Below are 20,194 nucleotides of genomic sequence, written 5' to 3'. Positions count from 1 at the left end.
GACAAACTCTGTGGATTGCATGCAAATTTTTGGGTAGCATAAAGCTACAGTTTGGAATTTAGACTCTTCATCATAATCTTAATATACTCAACAGTCTATCAATATCCGTGCTTCCTCTCCTCACCAACCCGTCATTAGCATCACTCATAATAGTTAAACAAATTCAAAATGCCCATAACCATCATTGCGAGATGAAATGGATAAAGACAAAGCATGACCACATAAGGGTTTCCGCAAATGAAGTTTCCACCTACTATAGTTTTTGGCCCACAGTCTCTGCGTAACCAGCAAGAACAATATATCATACCAACGAGATAATGTTTTCCATATGTCGAAAAAGAAATTCGCAGATGAAGGAGGACCAAGACTAAGTGTGCTACATCGATTTAGCGTAGGCTCTAGCGCTTGGAGCCCAGGTAAAAGAATTTGAATGGGAGTTTATGACGACATGGAGAAGTTTTACTGGATGAAAAATTACTTTATCATTACCTCTGGTTCCTTCTGAATATCAACAAATTAAATATGAGGTAGGAACGGACAGTGTAACTATTCAGTAGATATTATTTTCATGTGATTCTGTAGTAGCGTGTAATACCTTATAATCATATGTCTACGTGTAACCACTGAATGTATTTTTATCTATGAGAAGAGTACATATCATAAATTATCTAAGTGATATATTTCTCTTCAGTGAATTTTAGTTGAGATTACCTTTTCTTGGAAAAAGCACAGATCTCACTTCGCTGGAAGAATGAATATTCCGAGAAATAGAAGTAACCACAGAATGGAAGCTTATTCCGAGAGCGATATTGAGTATTAAAACAATATTTTCGTTGGATAGTACTGAGTTTCGTGCAAAAATGTTGGCGTTAAAGATAGGGAGAAGACTGTACTTGATTTCTTCTCCGTATAAGCGCACTTCTGTAGGTCCTGTTACCGTAATATAATTTCATGTATTCGATAGTAATGCTTACGTACATTATTTACCCTACTAATTACAATATTTGTCTTTAATTGCTTAAATATATTTTTCTGTGCATTTTACTTGAATATGTGATTGGCAGGTTTTTCATATTACGCAACTATTTCTTAACATCGGTGCTTTCTTCACGGGTACTACCTTTAGGCAGCTTTGTGACATCATAGAACTACATAAAAAGTAAATGTTCTAGCAGATGGTGTCTTATGATATTTTCTGTCTCATCAGATATAATTTCTTCCTATATTTTCGAATTCATGCATACATGAAAATATTACTTCACTGTCGCGATTCTGTCACTATCTAAAATTTTATTTCACACATTAAAATATTAGTTGAAACACAAGCTATGATTTCCTTACGTAGCCACTTCTTTCTCACAGAACGAGTTTTCGAAACTAGGCCACATTTCCAGTGTCTCCACCCACTACACAGAATTAGTCGCTCATAAATTACTTCCTTATAAATGTTCTGTCTATCGCTGACTGATAACATCTCCTGTATAACATCGCATAGACATCGAACAGCCACAACCAACAGAGTTCCTGTAAAATCGTGAAAAGAATTATCGAACTCACATCCTATGAACTCAGCTTTTCATATGTAGTTTCGTCACGTATGCGTCCGTTCAAAAAAGATAAGTGTACTGTGCATCACAAACATATTTTATCGGGCAGTCATTTGCATATGTCAACAACAGCGTAGATATCAACGCCGCATTAATCGTGGGCGCCGTTCGCCATAAAAATGCAAAGCGAAATCCAATGTTGTTAAAAATATGTAACATCTAGATTGCAAATGTGGTACCAAACGCACAACTTTTCCCACCCTTCTGCATATTCCGTAAATTATTTCCAAACGTTTCCATGGACATGGGACAACAGAAGAAGAGGAATATTTTAGCATACTAAATGTTTTCGGAAATAGTGCTGCGTATCATGGGGAACTTTGAGAAACCCAAAAAACATTATCGATATTAACTTTTTTCTAAATAAGAAATAAAAAATACAAGTTAGGCACTTAAAAACATATAGTTCGTGAAAATCCAGGAAATAACCTTGTTCGCATTTACAACATAATTATTGCTGTGAGACATTTTAAGCAATCTGCTCATTTCTAGTTGCTGATGTAAAAGATTATTTATTCAGGTTACTCCTATTCCGTCTCACTTTCTGTTCCTAATTATAATATATACGCTACTATCACAATCGTTAACTATTTACCTTGTTCATTTTTATTCGGATTTACCATGACTGTCGTATCGTCAGCACAATAGGCGATTCGTGAAATGGAAAAAACAGCGGATTACAACAGAACACAGTTCGGGCAGATGTCTTTTGAGGAAGACGGTTAAGTTGATGTTGATGTTGGGTCTGTGGGGCGCTGAACTGCGCGGTCATCAGCGTCCCTACAAATTCCCATACTGTACATAGTCCAATGTAGCCACTTTCGAGAATGATGATGGGCCGAGGAGGACAACACAAACACCCAATCCCCGGGCAGAGAAAATCCCTAACCCGGCCGGGAATCGAGCTCGGGACGCCCTGATCCACTCTTAAGTTGGATGAAATGGAACCTATGATGCGTGTTCTGTTGTCTTTCACAGCTGGAAATGCAGGAGAGTACCGCTCAACGATGTAGATATGAGCGTGGCTTTGTCATCATTCGAAAGCAATACAGTTCAGACTAAATGGAGTCCTGTGGCAGATTTGCACACCATGGAGTCAGCTGCTACCAGTCTTCTCGATCGCATCCTGTCATAGGCATCGTTGAGGATACTGAATGGACCGTTATTGAGATACTGAATGTATCCACCAGAATGTCATACACATACATACACACACACACACACACACACACACACACACACACACACGCGCGCACACGCACACACGCACACACACACACACACACACATATACAGAAAGAGAGAGAGAGAGAGAGAGAGAGAGAGAGAGGGAGGGAGAAATTAGCAGACAAACGGTTGTATTCCAATGCTAACTTTCTTAGTAATAAGAAATTGGAAGACGGATAACGTATAATGGTGACGTTCAAACTATATAATCATATCTTTAGGCAGTAAAATTTCTTGAATCATGGACGTATTAGTTGATGTTAATCTACATTTACCTACAAAAATAGGAATTAGTCAGCTGACCATGATTTGTAGTATTTTTGATGGTATATCATAAGTCCACATAAGCCAGAGGAAAAGAATGCAGGTTACCAAGTTGGTTGGTTTATAAATTAAATGTGTATGTGCTGACATGTAGTAGCTTATAATAGAACAATCTGCAAGTACCTTAATATTACCCCCAGACCTTATTGGTAAACTATCCCACGTGTAATAGTCACATTACATGACGAATGTACACTTTGCATACAGCACTTTACGGGTACGTCATATGGCGGTCATTTAGTATTTCATTTCTACTGCATTATTTTGAAGCCTGATTATCGCATACCCTAATTGGTTGCAGATATTACAGATTCTGTCTCATCCCATAGCCAAAATAATAATCATGGTCCTCTGACTCAGCCCATCTACTTGATTTTCGTTGTCGCTGTTTTGCTTAAATGCCCCCGTTTCCGGTAGTTCTTGACACACAGTGCGAATTACAGACATCCTCTACACGCTGTATGCCGTATTCACTTACGCACTACTGCGACCCATTCATACCTATAATTTTATTGTAGCCATTTCCATTATTATTGCAATTGATTCTATAGTAGACAACTCACATCCAGTACGGCTTGCATCTGCCTCTGGATCAGATGATTTCTGTAGACAGCTCAACACCCGTAGCCTTTGCGCACGTGACCTCATCCCCTTTTTCCATGGGGATACTTCGTGGGAAACGTCTTGGTACGGCAGGTTTAGCTTCCGCGCTAACACCAGAGTGGTTTTCTTATTTTTACTTCATTTGTAAATTGACGATATTGGTTTTTTAAGTTTTTGATTATTGCTATTGTTTTCGCACTGTCAGTAAGCACACAGTATTTAATTACTACGGATTTATGTGAGCATAGGATCATGGTAATTTTGTATGTGCGACTAGGTGGCATTTCTAATTGTTATACGAAAATTCAAGCTTTCTTTCCGGTGCACCGATACCATTGCTGGTAACCCCTGTATGTGATCATTTAGCATGAACTTAACACATCATCCAGTGGTGAGATAGATAGCTCCGAAACAGGTGTCACCTAAATGTCAACACTTCGTCGGCAGCGTGCGTCTGAGCGGGAAGCTTGTGACAAGTTCGCCACCGGCTCCTAAGGACGATACGAGCAATTTAGCTGTGTGTGTGTGTGTGTGTGTGTGTGTGTGTGTGTGTGTTTGATTTTTATAAATATTGTGCATTTTACCACCTGTAAGTATTTTATCGGCTGGACGTTTATCACGGCATGAATACGTGGGAGTACCTTTTACACCGGCCGGTGTGGCCGAGCGGTTCTAGGAGCTTCAGCCAGGTTCGAATCCTGCCTTGGGCATGGCTGTGTGTGATGTCCTTAGGCTATTTAGGTTTAAGTAGTTCTAAGTTCTAGGGGACTGATGACCTCAGCTGTTAAGTCCCATAGTGCTCAGAGCCATTTGAACCATTTACTGCGGTTTAGTTTAGAAAACAATTTATGCTTCACTTTCATATGTGTGAATGGAACGTTGAGCGATGTCCATAATGTTGCCTTCTTCTGAATGTTTAATTTACACCAGATAAATCGGGAACAAATTTTCCTCTTAATGAAAGAAATGTAATTAAGGCGAATATTAACAATAATTTTGCCAAAGCCGTCTCCAAATTCAGTTACGATGTTAGCGATTTCGAGTCACCTTTCCTCGCAGTAGTCATGATTAAACATTCTCTGTCACTGGACTTGTTGACCGTTGACCCGATCGTGACAAGCAGTCAAGAGTTTGCGTCAAAAAACGTTTTGAAACATTTGTAAACAATTTTGCACTAGCTGCTTTTGCTCATATGATATTGCAGTGCATGCATGTCCGAAGGAAGAGCCACTGCACAGACTGCAGCTGTTACGAAATACATGAAACGCATTCGCAGTTACGAATATGGACAACCTTCAGCTGTATAATAGACTGACGACACTGCGAAAACCCGGATAGCCGAAGTCGTTAGGGTGACCGCTCGTGACAAGCGGCAAATCCGGGTTCAAGTCCCGATCGGCACTGATTTTCAAAGTCGTCATTCAATTATAGAACTGAATGTCGTCCATGTTTGCAACTGCAAATATGTTTCATATGTTTATGTTCAGTCTGCTTGGACCAACATCACATGCTTTCCTCTTTAAGCTTTCTGCAAGGTCCTACAAATGATGTTTGTGCATTACACAGTTACAAGGCGCCACGATTTTTTAGACTCAGTAGGTTAGACCGGCTGCAGAATGCAAATCTGCCTCATCTTAATTCGAAGACGTTCGGCGCCTCTCACTTGTCCCTCTCCATACACACGCAAACGAACAAGCACGTATTTTAACGCTTTTCGTTGCGTACAGTGAAACCTTTAGACACCCTCTTAATTAAATATCGGATTTATGGACGAAATAAGCAATGGTCATCCACATATTTAAGAGCGCTGCCTACGAAAGAGATGAATTATTTCTCCGAATATTAAGAGTGTTTATGAGAATGACTCGCAGTAACATGCTGGAAATTCTCGGTACCGATTACAACCTTCAGCTCCTACCCAGAACTGTGTTATTTTGGTCATTATTCGAGTAAGTTTTTGCAGCAAATCATTTTTTCACGTCGTTTTTCCAGAACCGATCACCAATATCGATTCTGAACTCGTCAGCCGTAACACGCCGTAATAGATTTATGGGAATTGGCTTAAAACCTCGGCGATGTAATTAATTTCGGACTGTCTGCGCTTCCTACACAAATGTACTTACGTGAAACCAGAAAGCTTTGGTGTTAAACTGTTTGTAACAGGAAAGAAATACTCCGTAAGGAAACATCACAACGACATTATTCTTACTCGACGTTACAGAGGCAGAATGAAGTAAAAACATAACGTACAATGTGTGAATGTCGTGTCTAACTTCTGTTGAATGTTGTGCTAACGTGAAGTCGACACTGCTGCAGCTTTCCCCCTTCTTTGGTGATATCTTGGACTGTCACTTTCAGGAGGAAGGACAGAAAACCGCGCAGGGACGAAAAACAACGCCACTGAGATTCGGGCTGTTATCTTTCTGGTTTTACGGCTGAGTGCCCACCGTTCGAATGCCTCAATGCCTCGCTGGAGGGGAATGCAAAATAAGGGTCGTGTTTTTCTTTCCAACAACTTCCGTATCGACACCGCACTGACAAGTGGGCTGCCTTTATCCCAGCGCCTCGGTGCGAAAGCTCAACACCCAACCAGCGTAACGGCGAATGAAATGTGAATCCACGACGTATGTGCCGACGTTGCAGCCGCAAAATCTTCAGAATAAGTGGTCTCTGGAAGACGCCAATGGTAGTGAATTCGGATTGTGTGACTTCGCTTTCTGTGTAGGTGATTCCACATCCACTCCGTCCCTTCTCTGGCAAACAAACACGTACACACTTGCTGATATCTCCAGCAATTAATGAGCTGTTGCGGATGTCACAAAACATTTTCGACAAGTATAGAACTGCAAAAGCATGAGTTAATTGTAAGGCTGTTACGTATGTAATTTTTTATCTGAAATCTGTATCTTTGTAAATGGGAACCCGTACTAGTTACAGAATTTTTCTTCACCCATAAGCAGTATCGTACAAGGTTGGTAGAAGTATGAAGTCTTCGTCACCTAGCGTATAATGCTTGGCCATTAACAACCTTGCAGATGTAGCAATAACAGTGCTTACACAGAAATTCCGAGTTCAGGGTACTGTTAAACTACGTGTTGTGCACGAAGACCCATTGCACTCGCCTTATGTGTCTGCGTGGTGCGGATACACAAGCATCTCTGTTCTCCGTCCATTAACTTTTGAAGGGATTATACATATAGGGCGTGTCACGTGTATCGTCATGTCTATGCATTATTGGGATTTCCTTGTGCAATATGTGATTCTTGCTTTGCAACAGCGCAGCTGTGTGGAAACTACTATTCTCATGCAAGACAGGACAACATCTTATCTCACTCGCCACGTAAAAGATCTTGTTAGTGCAACTTCCACGAACGTGTTATCTCCAGAGCTTTCCAGCTGCATGGATTGAAAGTTCACATGAGCTGAATTCATGTGACCTTTGGCTCTGAGCATATGTTAAAGAACGCTTTTATCAGTAACATGGTCGGTCTCCACCCGATCAGAAGGCTGGCATACAGAACACGTTGCTTAGACTCCACCGTAATTATTGCGAGCAACTGTTGGACACGTTATTTTACGAATGCAACATCTCGTCGACGTTTCCGGTGCTCAAATTGAACAAATTCTGTAAGCGGTGGCTAATAATAAAAAGAAAATTAGTACTTCCTCACATGTTTGAACTTTTCTGCCCTCGTCTTCCTCGTATTCACAGCGCCAGATTTGTACCTGGTCGCCAAATTGAAACTATTTTTTCTCTATCTAGTTTCACGGCCATACGATAATTATGGACCACACTGATCCTCTGTAAATAGCTTCACTTTAAATGTAACCACAATGTATTAGGCATACATGGTAAACTCGTTCCATTGCGCGGTACTGCTCGTTGAAATTTTGGGTGGTTTTACAAATATTAATCGTGCCCACCTATTCGTAAGAAACGCTCTAATGATGTTTCAGACATCTTTCATTAATTTGTTGACATGCATCTAGCCATATACTTCAACGATTAGTATCAGACGTCCAAATCATGTTCAGAGAACGTTTTCGGGGAAATAACATACGAATTTAGATATCAGAAATAAATGAATGGGACGTTTACTGTGTCCTCACAACACCACTATCTCATGTGTGGGCCAACACCTCTGCTTTATGTGTACAATATCAGTTTTTAGTCTGTAGCGGCTGTACCAACAACATTTATAAACATATTATAATAATTATCCGTATCCTCTGTCGGTTCTTGGGTCTCTAAAATCAGCTATAAAATCATTTTTTATAAGCAGTTCATGTCTGCCACTCAATGAAGGGTCTTAAGTTTTCATGAGCTGTGATTTCTTCGGGAAGATAAAAAGTTAGCTTAACATGCAACTACCAATTCCCCATTGTAATAGATACTCGATTCTGTCAAAAACTAACATTCAAAAGAAACTTTAATTTTTTTGGTCTGTTTGCAAATCCTTATTACAGATAGAATCAATTCGTCTTTATTTTTTTTGTCTTTGAATTGTAGCTTAGCAACATACAAACCAAAAATATTTTCAGTGATTACACCTAATAACTCAATATGCCTGTTAACCATTAGAAGAATTTATTTTAACAGCATTTCACCATGCGGAAATGATCTAATATCTTGAAGTTTCGTCAATTCGAGTCAAGTCATAACACGAGAAACTTGGAGATGATTCCAGGGTTATATATAGTGTACTGCCAGTGCAACAGACAGTATGGGTTTAGTGGCGTAGAGTAATAAAAAAATAGACGATCAAGGAAGTTAGTAAACTGTGTAGAGTATTTACATACCACAGTCGTTAAGTTTGTTATGGTTAAACATTGGAGATTCCTTACCAGTTTAAAGTATCATCGGTACGTTACAAGAATGACAAATTAGATACTCTTCTCATAACAAGAGATGTACAAATATAAGAATTTAACAATTCAAGAAGCCCTCCCCCCACCCCACCTCCATGAACAATGGAAATTGCCGTTGGTGGGGAGGCTTGCTGCGTCAGCGATACAGACAGCCGTATCGTAGGTGCAACCACAACGAAGGGGTATCTGTTAAGAGGCCACACAAACTTGTGGTTGCTGAAGAGGAGCAGCAGTCTTTTCAGTAGTTGCAGGGGCAACAGTCTGGATGAGTGAAGGATCTGGCCTTGTAACATTAACCAAGAGGGCCTTGCTGTGCTGGTACTGCGAACGGCTGAAAGCAAGGGGAAACTTGAGCCGTAAGTTTTCCCCAGGACATGCACCTTTACTGTATGGTTAAATGATGATGGCGTCCACTTGGGTAAAATATTCCGGAGGTAAAATAGTCCCCCATTCGGATCTCCGGGCAGTGACTACTCAGGAGGACGTCGCTATCAGGAGAAAGAAAACTGGTGTTCTACGGATCGGAGTGTGGAATGTCAGATCCCTTATTCGGGCAGGTAGGTTAGAAAATTTTAAAAGGGAAAAAGATAGGTCAAAGCTAGATGTAGTGGGAATTAGTGAAGTTCGGTGGAAGGAGGAAAAAGACTTCTGGTCAGGTGCATACGGGGTTATAAATACAAAATCAAATAGGGGTATTGGGGAATTAGGTTTAATAATGTATAAAAAATAGGAGTGCGGCTAAGCTGCTAGAAACAGCATAGCGATCGCATTATTGTAGCAAAGATAGACTAGAAGCCCACATCAACCACAGTAGTACAAGTTTATACGCCAACTAGCTCCGCGGAGGACGAAGAGATTGTTGAAATGTATGATGAGGTAAAAGAAATTATTCAGATAGTGAAAGGAGATGAAAATTTAATAGTCGTGGGGGATTGGAATTCGATAGTAGGAAAAGGGAGAGAAGGAAAAGTAGTAGATGAATGTGGAATGGGAGGAAGAAATGATAGAGGAAATCACCTCGTAGAATTTTGCACAGAACATTACTTAATAATAGCTAACACTTGGTTCAAGAATCATGAAAGAAGGTTTTATACATGGAAGAGGCCTGGACACACTGGAAGGTTAAAGATAGATTATATAATAGTAAGACAGAGATTTAGGAACCTGGTTTTAAATTGTAAGACATTTCCAGAGGCCGATGTGGCCTCTGACCACAATCTTTTGGTTATTAACTGTAGATTAAAACGTAATAAACTGCAAAAATGTAGGAATATAATGAAATGGGACCTGGATAAAGTGAAAGAACCAGAGGTTGTAGAGAGTTTCAGAGAGAGCATAGGAAATACGGTAGAAGAAGAATGGGTAGCTTTAAGAAATGAAATATTGAAAGCAACAGAGGATCAAGTAGATAAAAAGACGAGGGCTAGTAGAAATCCTTGGGTAATAGAAGAAATTAATTGATGAAAGGAGAAAATATAAGATTGCGGTAAATGAGGTAAGCGAAAAGGAATACAAAAGTCTCAAAAAGGATGTCGAGAGGAAGTGCAAAATGGCTAAGCAGGCATGGCTAGAGGACAAATGTAAGGTTGTAGAAGCATATATCACTAGGGGTAAGATAGAAACTGCCTACAGGAAAATTAGAGACCTTTGGAGAAAACAACTTGCATGAACATCAGATGGAAACCCAGATCTAGTCAAAGAAGGGAAAGCAGAAATGTGGAAGGAGTATATAGAGGGTGTATAAAAGGGCGATGTACTTGAGGACAATATTATGGAAATGGAAGAGGACGTAGGTGAAGATGAAATGGGAGATATGATACTGCGTAAAAAGTTTGACAGAGCACTGAAAGAGATAAGTCGAAACAAGGCCTGGGAGTAGACAACATTGCATTAGAACTACTGATAGCATTGGAAGCCCTGATAAAACTCTACAATCTGGTGAGCCAGATGTATGATAAAGGCGAAATACCATCAGACTTCAAGATCAATATAGTAATTCCAATCCCAAAGAAAGCAGGTGTTGACGGATGTGAAAATCATCATACTATAAGTTTAATAAGTTACGGCTGCAAAATACTAACACAAATTCTTTACAGACGAATGGAAAAACTAGTAGAAGCTGACCCCGGGGAATATCAGTTTGGATTCCATAGAAATGTTGGAACACGTGAGGCAATACTGACCCTATGACCTATCTGAGAAAATTGATTAAGGAAAGGCAAACCTGCGTTTCGACGATTTGTAGACGTAGAGAAAGCTTTTGACAATTTTGGACTGGAATACCCTCTTTCAAATTCTGAAGGTGGCAGGTGTAAAATACAGGGAGCGAAAGGCTATTTACAGTTCGAAGAGAAGATGGCTCTGAGTACTATGGGACTTAACTTCTGAGGTCATCAGTCCCCCAGAACTTAGAACTACTTAAACCTAAGGACATCACATACATCCATGCCCGAGGGAAGATTCGAACCTGTGACCGTAGCGGTCGCACGGTTGCAGACTGTAGCTCGGCCACCCCGGCCGGCGTTTCTACAGAAACCAGATTGCAGTTATAAGAGTCGAGTGGTACGAAAGGGAAGCGGTGGTTGGGAAGGGAGTGAGACAGGGTTGTAGCCTATCCTCGGTGTTATTCAATATGTATGTTGAGCAAGCAGTAAAGAAAACAAAAGAAAAACTGGGAATAGGAATTAAAATCCATGGAGAAGAAATAAAAACTTTGAGGTTTGCCGATGATATTGTAATTCTGTCAGAGACAGTAAAGGATCTGGAAGGGCAATTGAACGGAATGGACAGTGTGTTGAAAGGAGGATATAAGATGAACATCAACAAAAGCAAAACGATGATATTGGAACGTAGTCGAAATAAAACAACTGATGCTGAGGGAATTAGATTAGGAAATGAGACACTTGAAGTGGTAGATGAGTTTTGCTATTTGGGGAACAAAATGACTGATGATCGTACAAGTAGAGAGGATATAAAATGTAGACTGTCAACGGCAAGGAAAGCGTTTCAAAAGAAGAGAAATTTGTTAACATCGAGTATAGACTTAAGTGTCAGGAAGTCGTTTCTGAAAGTATTTGTATGGAGTGTAGCCATGTATGGGAGTGAAACATGGACGATAAATTCGAAATTTGGTCCTACAGAAGAATGCTGAAGATTAGATGGGTAGATCACATAACTAATGAGGGGGTATTGAATAGAATTGGAGAGAAGAGGAGTCTGTGGCACAACTTGACTAGAAGAAGGGATCGGTTTGTAGGACATGTTCTGATGCATCAAGGGATCACCAATTTAGCATTGAAGGGCAGCGTGGAGGGTAGAAATCGTAGAGGGAGACCAAGAGATGAATACACTAAACAGGTTCAGAATGATGTAGGCTGCAGTACGTACTGGGAGATGAAGCAGCTTGCACAGGATAGAGTAGCATGGAGAGCGGCATCAAACCAGTCTCAGCACTGCAGACCACAACAACAACAACACATTCCTTGTTGTGCGAGGAGTACCTACATAACAACATAAACATACAGACGGATACCTGTGCACTGGTAGCTACGCCTCCACAAATTTTATTTTAAATGTGATTAATATACCGGGAGTGGACATAAGATCCGACACTGTATATGAAACAGTGCGCCATGAAAAAACTGGTAGCTGCTTGCTATTCTAGCAAACAATGCGTCCAAAGTTTAGCAAGATTAATATCATAAAATAAGAGATCACGAACGGGATCGTTAAGCCTATAGTAATCAAAATATTTCATCGGGAATACAGATTAGTAAGTTTTAACGACTACTGCAGATACCGAAACATCACCATGGATAATGACAAACATCCCGGGCCTTTTCAGTCATGCGAGTAGTGAAGAACAAAATTTTTGTGCATATAACTGAGGAGACGGTGTAGAACCCTTCTTTGAGAGCCTCGAGATATGTCGCCTGATGAGTCTGGTAGGGATGCAATACTAGAATCTGGAACACACCACTCAGCGGATGTGCAGCCACCGATGTGATACCAGATAATTTATCATGGTGATCAAGTCACATTCAGAAAAGAAAACTATTTCCTGTCAGAAAGAAGTTCAATACAGTCGATAGTGCAACATTGGTTACAGTAAATGGTAAGCACTCTGACTGTGATACTACAGTGTTTAGTTACAGTGAATACTTATATGTAGTTTTTCTTCAAAAGCTAAGAACAGATTCTGGCGGTGGAACACCAATTGCTCCAAAGTACTGGGTTCTAGGCACTCAAATGGACATGGTTTGGTATTTTTATTAATTAGATTGTATTGTCTTACGATAGATCTTCTAGCTGTAGCAAATTTATTCACCATTAAAAAATAGTTTTGTGAATACATGCTTGAATATCTATACAGTTACAATCTGTGTCATACAGCTTTCAACAGGTACCGAGACAGCAGGTGCCGTTTGTTAGCAGCAGTAAATACATAATGAAATACTTACGTATGTCGAACGCGGCGGCGGCAGCGGCGGAGGCGGCGGCAGTGGCGGTCGGCAGCAGCAGCAGGAGCAGCCAACACCAGCGGCGAGGCCGCATGCCGCGGTCCGCCGCCTGCCCACTTCTGCAACACCCAACACAGCCCTCTGGAGGAGTCAGCTCCCGAAACGCTTACACTAGATTTCAGGCACAAAAATTTCTCAGATTGCTTTCACTCATAGACAAGTATGTATAGAGGCACTCAGCACAAAATTTCAATCCACAAACGTTTAGCTACAATGTTGACCATTCAAGGTTACAGATATAATTACTCCTTGAGTGTCGATGTCCGCAGCTGCTTAGCGCAGCAGCACTGCCGCCTGGGAAACCTCCTGTGATCGGGAAGCTCGGTTTGGTGCCAACCGTTATGGGTGGCGTGGGAAGGCGAGGAGTAGTGGTGAATAGTGGCTCGATGCCAGACGTCGTTGGACTATGCTTGCCCACTTGCAGGAAGAAGTTCGATAAATCCATTAAATGCTAGAGGGTTCGTGCACAGGATAGAGGACTCATCAGTATTAGAAACGAGTCGTTAGCAGAGATCCATAGAAGCAGTGGTTACCTTGGTTACCTAAGAAAATTAAAAGCAAGTCGAAATAAGTGCGAACGTCAGAACGTGTGCGTAGAAAGATTAGGAACGTGTACTGTAGCTTGTACTAGAGACAATAAACCTTTCAGTTCTACGAAGTCATCTCAGGTTCGAATCCGGCCTCAGGCATGGATGTGTGTGATGTCCTTGGGTTAGTTAGTTTTAAGTAGTTCTAAGCTCTAGGGGACTGATGACCTCAGAAGTTAAGTCCCATAGTGCTCAGAGTCATTTGAAGCATTTTTTTTCTACGAAGTGAGTCTCTCCTTTCGAATCTTTTTCACATCTATTACAACTAACTGAGCATTAAGGTTTTCAGAGACAAGTGTGGGGATTTTAGTAGGGCACGTAGCGAGAGAGCAAACCTGGCCGTGACAGGTAAAAATAAACGGGGTAGTCATCTTACAACCAATTGCAATTGTACACTACTGGTCATTAAAATTGCTACACCAACTAGAAATGCAGATGATACACTGGTATTCATTGGACAAATATATTATACTAGAACTGACATGTGATTACATTTTCATGCAATTTTGGTGCATAGATCCTGAGAAGTCAGTACCCAGAACAGCCACTTCTGGCCGTAATAACAGTCTTGATACGACCTGGCATTGAGTCAAACAGAGCTTGGATGGCTGTGTATAGGTCCAGCTGCCCATGCAGCTTCAACACGATACCACAGTTCATCAAGAGTAGTGACTGGCGTATTGTGACGAGCCAGTTGCTCGGCCACCATTGACCAGACGTTTTCAGTTGGTGAGAGATCTGGAGAATGTGCTGGCCAGGGCAGCGGTCGAACATTTTCTGTATCCAGAAAGGTCCGTACAGGACCTGCAACATGCAGTCGTGTATTATCCTGCTGATGTAGGGTTTCGCAGGGATCGAATGAATGGTAGGGACACGGGTAGTAACACATCTGAAATGTAACGAACACTGTTCAAAGTACCGTCAATGCGAACAAGAGGTGACCGAGACAAATAACCAATGGTACCCCCATACCATCACGCCGGGTGATATACCAGTACAGCGATGACGAATACACGCGTCCAATGTACGTTCACTGCGATGTCGCCAAACACGGATGTGACCATCAAGATGCTGTAAACAGAACCTGGATTCATCCGAAAAAATGACGTTTTGCCATTCGTGCACCCAGGTTCGTTGTTGAGTACACCATCACAGGCGCTCCTGTATGTGATGCAGCGTCAAGGGTAACCGTAGCCATGGTGTCCGAGCTGATAGTCCATGCTGCTGCAAACATCGTCGAACTGTTCGTGCAGATAGTTGTTGTGTTGCAATCGTCCACATCTGTTGACTCAGGGATCCCTACGTGGCTGCACCATCCGCTACAGCCATGCGGATAAAATGCCTGTCATCTCGACAGCTAGTGATAGGATGCCGTTGGGATCCATCACGGCGTTTCGTATTACCCTCCTGAACCGACTGATTCCATATATTGCTAAGAATCATTGGATCTCGACCAACGTGAGCAGCAATTTCGTGATACGATAAACCGCAATTGCGATAGGCTACAATCCGACCTTTATCATTGTCGGAAACGTGATGGTACGCATTTATCCCCTTACACGAGGCATCAAAACAACGTTCCACCAGGCAACGCCTATCAACTGCTGTTTGTGTATGAGAAATTGGTTGGAAACTTTCCTCATGTCAGCACGTTGTAGGTGTCTTCACCGGAGCCAACCTTGTGTGAATGCTCTGAAAAGCTAATCATTTGCATATGACAGCATCTTGTTCCTGTCGGTTTAATTTCGCGTCTGTAGCACTTCATCTTCGTGGTGTAGCAGTTTTAATGGCCAGTTGTGCAATTCTTTTTGTTTACAGTCTTCTGTTTGTAATGTCAGCCTAAAGTTTTATATCCAGATAAACACTCATCATTCTAAAATATATGTACAGCAAAGCATATTATTTTCTCTTGTTAGAATTTTAAATTCCACCACTAATTTAGAGTACTACTTCTAAGCCACTGAATGTCTTATTACTTGTTCCACAAAGCACCCCCTCCCATCATTCGTTTCATCTACTGCCCGACTCGGAACCTGAGTGGTCATCGCAGTTGATTGCCAAGTAGATGTTAGAGGTTCGAATCCCAGTGGAAGTGATGGAACAGTGTGATGTGTCGACAGAAGTGCCGACACAGTGTGATTTGAGGGGACCGCAATGCACGCTATAAACACACGAAGGATGGCGTGAGGTCTGAAACAGGATACGTAATGAATGCTATAAAGAAAAGTACGTAGCTTTTGGAATATTTAACTTTAATCCATCCTTGTTGTATACATCGTTCTTGATGAGACATGCTTTATACGATAAGTATCAATTGCTATGTAAGGCTAATGGCGCCTTGCTAGGTCGTAGCCATGGACTTAGCTGAAGGCTATTCTAACTATCTGCTCGGCAAAGGAGCGAGGCTTCGTCAGTGTAGTCGCTAGCAAAGTCGTCCGTACAACTGGGGCGAGTGCTAGTCCGTATCTCGATACTTGCCTTGTGGTGGCGCTCGGTCTGCGATCACTGACAGTGGTGACACGCGTGTCCGACATGTACTAATGGACCGCGGCCGATTTAAAACTACCACCTAGCAAGTGTGGTGTCTGGCGGTGACACCACACAGTGTCACTCACTCTCACAATGACAGCTGAGCAGCTATTTCACAGAGTTGTGGTGGCACCAGATTGTGAAAACTGATAATAGCCGGGAGGGCTGTGTGCTCATACCACACATCTCCAAACTGCATTCAGTGACGCTATTGGTAGAAAATGACACGGCAGTCGGTCACTACGAACTGGCCCACCAGGGCCCGTTTTATCTACCAGTGTTATTCTTTTCAGTGAGTAACACATCTGTAGAGTTCATTTTTTCAAAATCTCTACAGAACTACATTACATGCTACCAAATGATTTTACATGTGTCCAGTTATCAATGATTTATAATATTTCAGTTACTTTTAATATTTATTGCACATAAAATTGTGTCGCAAAGTGGAACGTTCTTCAGGATCACCAACTATTATCTATTCATTTTTACCCTTCTTTGATCTCTTTTGATTATCCATCATGTGATATATCAGTAATTCAGTCAAATTTTCCAGTCGTTTCTAGTTATGCCGTACACCAGGTATTATTCCACTTTCTGTAACTCTTATTTAGTTTTCATTTTACTTTATTTGGGAATGTTTGTCACTGTTGATTTTATTTTGCTACCTCTTTCCTTCCAGCGTCAACCGAAATCGACCAGTTAATTTTATTGAATTCCACAATATTTCTTTAAGGCAGTCCTTTGAGTCTATTGCCCCTTTCAGAGTATGACTCTTGAGCTAAAAGATGTTCTTCAATCTGTAGTCTTGTGATGAAGATCTGAATTTAATACTAATTAATATGTCATGTTGCCAGCTTACAATATCTTGTTGATAGAATTTAAGAAATTAATTCGTAGACGCGTTTCTACATCTGGAAGATGATGTCTATTCCAATTTTACGCCAGTCACATGAAAGCAGCACTAGTAGCGTCACTTTGTGGAGGCAAAAGAGGTTTGTTTTAAATACGCGCTTTAATGGTCGTGAGAGGTAGCTAACCGCTGATCTGAAGAGCACGCACTCATTCTCTCTCTCTGTCTCTCACTCATATGCACACCTCAGCATGAGGGCATTTCGCGTTCAGTGATTATTGACCTTATACATAGGTAAGAATGACGAACATATTTCTTTACGTTAGAGTATGGTGACTGTTCTTTCAGACATGTCCGTAAAACCACCTGGAGGAATCCGCAGCTGTGATACATATTATGTAAATAGAGTGCGGTGTGTGTGTATGTGGGGGGGGGGGGGGGGGGGAGGGTGGAGTAAGGGAAGGAAAGGGAAGGATCTGTTGATGTCAGGTTCCTAGGGACTTCATCTGGAATCAGTGGCGATGAGTGAAAATGTGGGACAGGTCGGGACTCGAACCCATGATATCCTACTTACTAGGCAGTTGCGTTTGTCACTGGCCATATGGAAACAGTGTTTATCGCAATTGCCCGCTCTATCCCAACACGCCTCCTGGTCAACCCACACTCTCACCTAGCGCCACTTAGCTGCAGTCCCCGTCGATGCCCTCGATGTTCGAGATTCTCACAGGAGGTCGAACGCTATTGTTCATCCGCAATGAAGGTGAGTGATTCACAGCTGGAGATTCTGCGTGGTGTCTGTTTTTTCGGAGTTGTCGGAAAGCACGGAAACCACACGTTCATATAACTGATTCGCCTGGCAGAGTAATGAATCAACCATTGATAAATATGGAACTTATCATAAGTACTTCCTGGACAAGTATGACCCATCTGAGAGGGTATCCATTGACATTACTCCGTACCCCGCTGCACGTGCTGTCTGGCAAATTATAAGCTGGTTACCCAATGTGAACATATCAAGTTGGCGTCGTCATTCACTTGTGCAACAGCATCAAAAGTTGTCAATAACGTCGTCTTGTAACGCATCGCACTGAAGAAATCTGTGAAAATGGACGCCCGACGGAAAGTGGTGATTTGACTCACGCCTTTTATGACACCTCCTGCGTGAGGCCTTTCGTGTTGATTCTGAGCAGTGGTGTATCCGAAATGTTTTCTTTGTCCATCCATAAGAAAACAGTGCGTTTTCAAGGCTGCTCACCACGGTCCTCACCTCCATGACAGGGGCGTCAAGAGGCGTGAGATATGCATAAAGGGAGGATAAGGCGAGAGCTCAGAACTTTCGCATGTTGTGATACGTGTGCGATGGCGTTGCACGGAATTCTGATGAAGTACGGTGCAAATGTGACGATTTGTTCAGCCACTTATCTCCTGTTTCACCTCTGTCAATACTTTTTACGAGAAAAGTGCATAGCCGTGCTTGATTACTCCACCTTATACTTCACATCAATCTCTTGATGTCTGGTGTTTTTTTGAACGCTTCGACAAATTGCTGTGTGTAACGTCACCAGATGGGACGGTATCTCTTTTATAGGTCAATAATCAGCTACTATGTCTAACTTCTTTCAGAAATCTGAAAAGAGGAAATCTACTTGCGTATCAGAGTTTACTATTCAACATAAATGCTATGTGAAGAAAGTGCGCTCAGGGACGTTTTCCTCCATGTTGGACATAAACATTTACCACAAAAGAGAATCAATCGACTCTTTTTATCATTTATTTACCTATCTGCCATTACAATATTTCCTATCTACATATTACTATTAACGATTTTATAGCTTTAAGCCCGAGTGCAGGTATATAACCCTACAATGTTAAGCTTCAGTACCTCTTAACCATGTTAAAGGTTGATGATGCGCCATGAGATGTGTGCAGCGTATCATTAAAAATACCATTTTTATTTGATCGAATGGAAGTGAAGATCGCACAGAAATATACTAATTTGATTGATCAATTTACTAATCATTATTGTGACATTAATTACAATTATGTACTACTTTGCACTTACTTCATCGTATTTTTCATAGTAAAATCATTAAAACTAAACATTGTTTCCATTTAGCGCTTACAGAAGTACTCGAGAACTAGGTTGCTATAAGATTTGACGAAGAACAGTATCACAGTGCTTCTAAGTTATCACAGTCACTTTTCCCACTTTTTCCTCTGACGGAAAACAGCAACTGGTACATTGATTAATTTATTCATTTGACTTTTTTATTAAACTCTTGACATGTTTTGGGCCATTTCCTTCATGCCTTACTTAAAAGTTATACACACTGTGACAACATTTTACTACGTGAATATCTATAAACCGAATTTCCATTAAAGATTTCCGCTATATGGGTAGCATGGTACCTTTTTGAAGATTGCCTTAAGTTAACAAGAACTATATCTCTGGACTATCATCAGTACAACGCACTACATTTCATGCCGACACTCCTACGAGCATTTCACAGTACGTTCAGGTACGGTAGTCGCAACGTCACCGCCAGGCGAGAATCGGGTGTCCTTTGCTCACGGCGGGCTCCCACTTTGCGGAGCTCCTATTAACCCCTGAACTTTGTTAAAGGTGGGATAATGATACCCTTCCTTGTGTTAGTCGAAGAAGGTAAATTAAACGGCCATCTCTTCCGTTAGAAGTTCTCCAAGACACGTATCGCATAGAGACTGCTTTCATACTTTAAAGGGCAAGTGTTAAGTTTGGCACATCCTTTCATTATGCCGCTGTATTTTCAAAGGAACATGCGTATTAGTGTACACAGTGTGCAACGTGTCTAAGTGCAGACATTTTTATACGTGGTATCTTAATAGGTACAGTGTGTTTGTTGCTTTTCCTTTGCGTCAGTCTTCCCACAAATAACTCACAAACTTTACGACCTGATGTTTTCCGCTTGATCATATTTTCACCACTAAGTGGACTACCCACATCAGTGTTGACTACAGTGTTGTGTCCACGTGTTCACGCATCACCACTTGACCTGCTGCCAAAGGGAAAATAAGCATTGATGGTTTGCTCTTACCACA

At 41.3% G+C, this 20,194-nt stretch overlaps 1 protein-coding gene across 1 annotated transcript in view; it reads right to left on the bottom strand.

Annotated features, from left to right (window-relative positions):
• Positions 1–20,194, bottom strand: part of LOC126454081 (discoidin domain-containing receptor tyrosine kinase B-like) — a 425,916-nt gene that overhangs the window by 367,824 nt on the left and 37,898 nt on the right. Inside the window, exon 2 of the mRNA XM_050091131.1 lies at positions 13,091–13,209. Within this exon, the coding sequence (XP_049947088.1) occupies positions 13,091–13,184 (94 nt within the window). The 5' untranslated portion in view covers positions 13,185–13,209. The remainder of the gene's footprint in view (positions 1–13,090; positions 13,210–20,194) is intronic.

This window comes from Schistocerca serialis, chromosome 1, assembly GCF_023864345.2.
Source record: "Schistocerca serialis cubense isolate TAMUIC-IGC-003099 chromosome 1, iqSchSeri2.2, whole genome shotgun sequence".
NCBI lineage: Eukaryota > Metazoa > Arthropoda > Insecta > Orthoptera > Acrididae > Schistocerca > Schistocerca serialis.
Note: the sequence above shows the minus strand (reverse complement) of the source record. Positions and strands in the feature narration are given on the sequence as shown.